General features: G+C 39.2%; 2 protein-coding genes across 4 annotated transcripts; one reads left to right on the plus strand and one right to left on the minus strand.

Annotated features, from left to right (window-relative positions):
- Nucleotides 270–1,897, plus strand: LOC107634368. 3 transcript variants are annotated; one of them, XM_021118707.1, is made up of 2 exons: nucleotides 270–477; nucleotides 786–1,897. In XM_021118707.1, exon 2 carries the CDS (start codon nucleotides 788–790, stop codon nucleotides 1,691–1,693), a length of 906 nt encoding a protein of 301 aa, XP_020974366.1. In that variant the 5' UTR covers nucleotides 270–477; nucleotides 786–787; the 3' UTR covers nucleotides 1,694–1,897. The 3 variants fall into 3 exon arrangements, with proteins under 3 accessions (XP_020974366.1, XP_020974365.1, XP_016193371.1); XM_021118706.1 differs by having other exon boundaries at nucleotides 270–458; XM_016337885.2 differs by having other exon boundaries at nucleotides 271–664.
- Nucleotides 2,236–5,818, minus strand: LOC107630255. The gene is made up of 5 exons (XM_016333354.2): nucleotides 5,310–5,818; nucleotides 4,209–5,084; nucleotides 3,676–4,131; nucleotides 3,379–3,568; nucleotides 2,236–3,270 (listed from the first exon to the last, which is right to left on the minus strand). The coding sequence occupies exons 1-5, from the start codon at nucleotides 5,703–5,705 to the stop codon at nucleotides 2,342–2,344; spliced, it is 2,847 nt and encodes a 948-aa protein (XP_016188840.2). The 5' UTR covers nucleotides 5,706–5,818; the 3' UTR covers nucleotides 2,236–2,341.

Raw genomic sequence — 6,166 nt, forward strand, 5'->3', positions numbered from 1 at the left:
AAACCGGAGGAGCCTGCCGAAGATGAGGCCATTACGACTCGCCTTTAGGTGTCCTCCTCGGGATAGCATCATTTAAAGAATAAGGGTCAGCACGTAGTAAAAAAAACCCGGAGGAGCCTGCCGATGATGAGGCCATTCCGGCTTGCCTTCAGGTGTCCTCCTCAGGATAGGGTCATTTAAAGAACGAGGGTCAGCACGACGTAAATAAAAAAAAAAGGGAAAAATAACGAAAAAAACAAAATCGAAGTAGCCTGCCGGAGATGAGGCCATTTTCTTCCATAGTTGCATCCTCTCCCTCATCAATCACAATCAATTATCACGTTCATCCCCATCAATATTTCTTGCAATTCTTGTTTTCCCTGAAATTCAGTTGTTGGTGGAACATCATATTTGGGACTTGAAGCGAATGAATTAAATAAGTTCACGTCTTTATAGTTGACTTTATTTCTTAATGAGAGGTAGTTGAATCTGAAAGAGGTTAGGTTCAGCCTCAGTTTCATCAAGTGGATTTCATGATCGATCTATTGCAAATTATCTTGTATTCATTCATCTTAATAAGTCATAAATACCATACTAGGTTCGGTTATACTTGTATAAGCTTTCTGTGATTGGACTTTCTTTTTATCTAAATGACGTGTTACTAGTTAAAGTTGGACTTGGACTGGTTGGTTTATCCTCTCTTGATTTGTTGTTACATTTATTAGTCATCTTATTATTATGTGCTTAACGCTCCAATCAATGAGTTTGAATTCCAATTTTACATCTTTGATATTGACATGTTGCAGGAATGGGTTATCAGTCTTTTGGAAGCCCTCAGAGACCAAGAGGGGCTACCATGAAGTTTACATTGAAGGTGATACTAGTTTTGGTTGTGTGTGCCTGGTTGGTATATCAAATCATGCATTCCATGAATAAGACAGGGAACTACGGCGGTCAAACACAGCATGTTTTAGGATATGGAGCTGTATTGTTCGGGCGCAAAGGGCTGGACGAAAGAGCTCTTCCCGGTCTGCGAAATGTAAATTCTGTAGAAGATAAAGGGTCAAGTAATGGCAGAGATGATGATAATACTGAACAAGAATCTGTCAATTGGACAAATGGAGGAAATGAAGTGGAACATGAATTAGAAAGTCAACATACGGAACCATCATCCAGGAATGGACACAATGGTTCTTCTCTTGAAGAATCTGGAAAGGTTTTCATAGAAAGGAAGTTGGACCATAAAGACCATGTCATTGACAAGTACCAAAAGATACTGATAGAAGGTGTTGCTACAAGTAATAAGAAGGGAGGAGGAGAAGAAGAACTCAAGGAAACTCCAAATGCTGATTCAGATTTCTTGGCAAAGGAGGATGACAAAGACACCAGGACGCAGGACAGCATGGTTGAGGGGGCTATGGATGATGTCTTAAGCTTCCATGATGAAAACGGTGTCCCTCCTGATGGTAATGAAACTAAAACAGTAGCTCATGAAGATAACATGTCAAAAGTTAGCCAGGGAATCAGGCTAGGAAAAATTAATGCCAATAAAGTTACATTTGGAGAAGATAAGGGGCTTGAAGTGAGTCTGGAAGGACAAGAGAATAATGCTGCAGCAGTTGAAGAATTTAACTCTCAAGCCTTTACTCATGGTGATATTTCAGGCATCAAGGACCGACCAGAAATAGAAAGAGGAGATGGTAAAGTTTTATGACATTATGGATCTATTCCATACCATTGTGAATTGGAGTGCAGGAAAGGCTTGTTCTCATTTGTTTGATAATACAGAGAACCGTAGAGGAGATCAATTGCTAGGTAATATTAGCTTTTGGCAATGTAATGTTACAGATATTTTGTAACAACAAAGCATTCATGGTCTTGTAATTTGCAAGTTGTAATGGAACCCCTTTACATGCTATGATCAATCTAGTTGTTATATAATCTCCCTTTTTTTGGTGTTTCGACCCCTTTTAAACTTAAATATAAGTAATCGTGTTGCACATTATAAACTCTTTTGTCCCCTTACCAAGCTACTCAGCCTACTACCCACGAAAACCGTTCAATTCTTTTTTCTTTATTGTAAAATATAACGTAAGGATCAAGGATGCAAAGCATTTTCATAGGGGGTTCAAAGACAAAATCCCTGTTGTCACTTGCCAGTTCATAGACGTTAGCCACTGTAAGTCCATTTTTTACCCCGAAATATTGATGACATTATAAAATAAAATATGGTAATTTAAATTTTGAAAAAAAAACTGAAACTTAACTAAGTATGATATAGCAGATTTATTGCTTCCATTAAGTTATTGGATGGTAGAGTATTTATACAGAGACAGTTGATACATGTTTAATTTATGAGCAGTTAGATTTTGGTTGGCAAGTTGTAATTCTTTTTGAGGAACTTGGAAGCTGTGTCATGGTGTCGATAACACAAAACTCGCAATAGCGTGCTTGGTTCAGTAGGACTCCATTGACCAGTTGTTGAAGGCAATGGTTGGAGCTGAGACTTGCCCAAAGGTCCACACATTTCCATAGTGAAACCAAGTTGCTGAATCAAGTACTCAGTATCCATGCTAAGCAGTGGAAGCACATCTTTGACGGTAGTGGAAAGTTGTTCTATCAACTCAGTAGGTAAACCATTCCCATTGGACCAGAACATATCAGTTAGACACTTGAAGTCTTCCTCTATCATAGCAGAATCTTCAAGGGAGAAACTACGTGATGGACCACCGGCTAACAAAACCAACAAGAACCCTTCAAAAGCAGCCTCCATTACCTTAGTAGTCACAAGCCTTTTGGCTCTGTCTTGCACTGTTGATGATACAGTCTCCAAGTACTGCTCAAGTTCCTCAAGAAAAGGTTCAATCCTTGTTGCTGAAACTTCACCAACGTAAAGGCCATTCCAAAGAACATGACACAGATCACGGAAAATGATTTTGTATGCTATGGTCTCGGAGAGCTGGTTGACACCTTCAATAGAAGCAGCCGTAGAAAGCTTGAAATTGAATACCGCCTTAGCATCATCTTCTTCAATGAAAGCGAAACTCCGTAAACGAGTCATTGTCCTCCTCTGCAAAACCTTCAATTCCATTGACATGCGTTGCAGGGTATTGATGCGAACAAAAAGCTGGGGTAGCTCCAATGAGCTTTCGTGCTTTTTAGTACCAACCTGTGAATTCCTACTCTGTTTCAATTGTGTCTTTTCTTTTCTCTTGAATATAACATCAAATTTTGACCCTCTAGAACACCGAGTCAAAGGTGGCAAAGTTGGAATGAAAGTATTGCGGTTCCCTGCAGATCATATCATCATTATTTCATATCAAAGAAAAATCTGGTCATCATGCGGTTTGAATAACTATAATTTGGTGAATGAATTGATGCTATGCATCAAATATATACCACATCCAGATTTGGCCTTGAAAATGTATTGTTGCAGAGAGTTGTCAAGACCAGTGATTAATTCAGGAAGCAATACTGCATGCGTTGGTATAGGCAGCAGAAAGAACTCTTCCAGAGTGTCATCTATCATTCGTAGGACTTCAACAGCGGAAAGAGCAATGCTTTCTTTCTTTGCATGAGGCTTCCATTCCTGCAAGAATAGACCATTGTTTATAAAAAAAATATAGAAGTTAATATAAAAAAGAAAGAATACTAATTTGACTTTAATTAGATTATATTTGTAACAAGATGGCATGCCTCTTGTTGCAGATTTGTGTTAATCAATTCCTGCAATCTATCCACTTTGGTATTTATCCATGACTTGACCAGAATGGAAATTATAGCTTCAGCCCCATAAGGGTGCATCTCCCTTATAATGGATATCCCTCCATCTTCACTGTCAATTGAATCTTCAACAGCTATCTGTACCAAATGTTTCTCCAATTTGTCAGCAGCCAACAACACTTCTACAGCATCAGGTGTCAACTCTGTTATACTCCTCACATATTGCTTCAACTCATTCCCATAACACAAATGAAGGGTAGCCACAGCAACACCAGCTGCAAGTGGATGCCACCTCTTTAGTATTGGACTAAACATTGCCTTCTCATAAGAAGCTAGTTCACTGACATCTTGTGCAAGGATAGAAAGGCCATGAAGGGCTTTATTCTGTTTTTCGGATACATACTTGCTGGGGTCTAGTTTCTCCGATTTCTGCATAAAAACACACTAGTCAGAAACGGAATTTCACTATTTCATGCTTTTAAAGAAGGTTGAATGGTGGAACTTGCCTGAGAGAAAACAGCAAACAGTGACGATCTGATGTAATTTTCAACTCTGGTGCAAGAAACTTCTGCTTCTTTACTAATCATATTTCGCTTATTGAGAGAAGTATCTCCCATCAATATATTTGCTGATGATACAGCTAGAGAAACGACACTTTGCATTGTCCCAATATTACCAATGTAAAAAGTATCATGGTAAGCAAGGAGCCTTTTTTCTGACCAACTTAACATCAAGCCCAGTGTGGACCTCAAGGTGTTTGAGAGAAAAGGATCCTCCATGGACTTGAGATCTTTCTCAGCTTCTGCTAATAGATTACTTGAGGCAAACAACAAATCATTATCCACTTGCTGGCCAGTGGAAACATACTTATGAAACAAAATCCAGGAAAAACAAATATTATGCAGCATCTGGTTCATTCCAAGCACAACCCAGGTCTTCTTAATGAGCTCTATGACTTCATCAACTTCTTCTATCACACAGGTTTCTTCTTTGTTATCAAAACATGCTTCTATTAGAGTTTGGTAGATCTTAAGGTTTATAGGAAAGCCATCAGCCCAGTGGAATGTCTCGGGAACAGAACAATCAGATGACCTGGAAGCAAGAGACATAACCACACTCCGGAGAGCTTGCACTAATTCATTGTTGTTTCCAAGATCCATTGGCTTCTCAATACTTGCACTGATCATACGCTTAAGGTGCACCATATCATCAGTGTGTGTCTCAACCAACGGCAAGTGAGGGTGCAAGAGGATTCCTGCTTCAAGAACCTTCAAATTTCTCCTTAGCCAAGCCTCATATTCTTGTTGACTAGGAAAATCTGAACGCCTAACATGTTGGATTAGCTCAAGCGGCATAACCATAGACACCATGCGTCTTCCAAGCTATTTCACGAAACAAAGTCCCAGTAAAAAAATGTTTGGATGAGAAATTTTAGATCATTCTGGTGCATGTAATGCGTGCTTTTGAAGTATTTACAACAATTTATTCTTGGTTTTTTATATGAGTGACTCTGTGACTGTAAATATTCCAAAAGCACACATTAAATGTACTACAAGATGAAGCAAAGCATTGAGTATGTTGTGATGCATAAACTGTGACAGTGGTACCTGGCCTGCAGCACCAACTCTGAGTAAGGCTCGCCTGATTATGGTGTCAGTGAGCTCTGAAACTCTCATCTGCACTCTCATTAACTCTCCCCTTGCCCCTGACCGCGTACTCCTTGACGACACTGTTTTCAGACCCACCGTCTTCTTCCATGTCGGAGACCTCTGCACCACCGCATTCCTATCCCCTGCGTTTGGCCCTGAGCTCCGGCATGCTGCCAACAGAATCTCGTAGGCAGTTTCCCGAAGCTCAGATTCCGATAAGTTGGGAACAACGTTAGTGAAAGGGGAAGGAAGGTTTTCTTCCATTGTGTTTGGTTTGTTAGTCCAAAGTAGCAGTGTGAAGGTGGTTATTATTGTTGAGATTGATTGATTCCTTTTGCTTACAGCTTCCAACATAACATGGAAAGGCGTGAGGGCAAGAACAACAACTACTTTCTATTTTGGTGAGGTAATGAGGCTGAGTTAAGTGACATCACAGAGTTAGTGTCAAGACTCGGTTTTGATATCTTTGCTTCACTTTCAAGGTGATACCACATTAGTAGTGTTGCTTCATTTCTAGTGGTAGTAGAGGCATAGATACAACTCTTAGAAGGAAATTTTAGAGACCTGTCTTTAAACTTCAACAAGCTCCAGAAATAATTTTGTGGAGGTTTTTCCGTATTTTTACTATGAATTGGCATATCAATTGTCAAAGCTAGCATTTAGAATCGGAAGGAGGAAAATAAAGAAAAGGAAAAGACTGATTGTTTGCCGTTGCTCCAAATCTTTTGCCTCATATGATGGAATCAACATTATTATATTTGGTGAAAAAGGTATAAAATTGAATTATATCTTAGTATTTTATTTGATTTAAAATA

This window comes from Arachis ipaensis, chromosome B03, assembly GCF_000816755.2.
Source record: "Arachis ipaensis cultivar K30076 chromosome B03, Araip1.1, whole genome shotgun sequence".
Lineage (NCBI taxonomy): Eukaryota > Viridiplantae > Streptophyta > Magnoliopsida > Fabales > Fabaceae > Arachis > Arachis ipaensis.

Coding starts and splice junctions, on each gene's coding strand:
- LOC107630255 (XM_016333354.2), bottom strand. CDS start 5,705: ATGTTGGAAGCTGTAAGCAAAAGGAATCAATCAATCTCAACAATAATA. Junction 3,569..3,675: donor ACACAAATCTGCAACAAGAG/GCATGCCATCTT, acceptor CTATTCTTGCAG/GAATGGAAGCCTCATGCAAA. Junction 3,271..3,378: donor CAAGGCCAAATCTGGATGTG/GTATATATTTGA, acceptor TATGATCTGCAG/GGAACCGCAATACTTTCATT.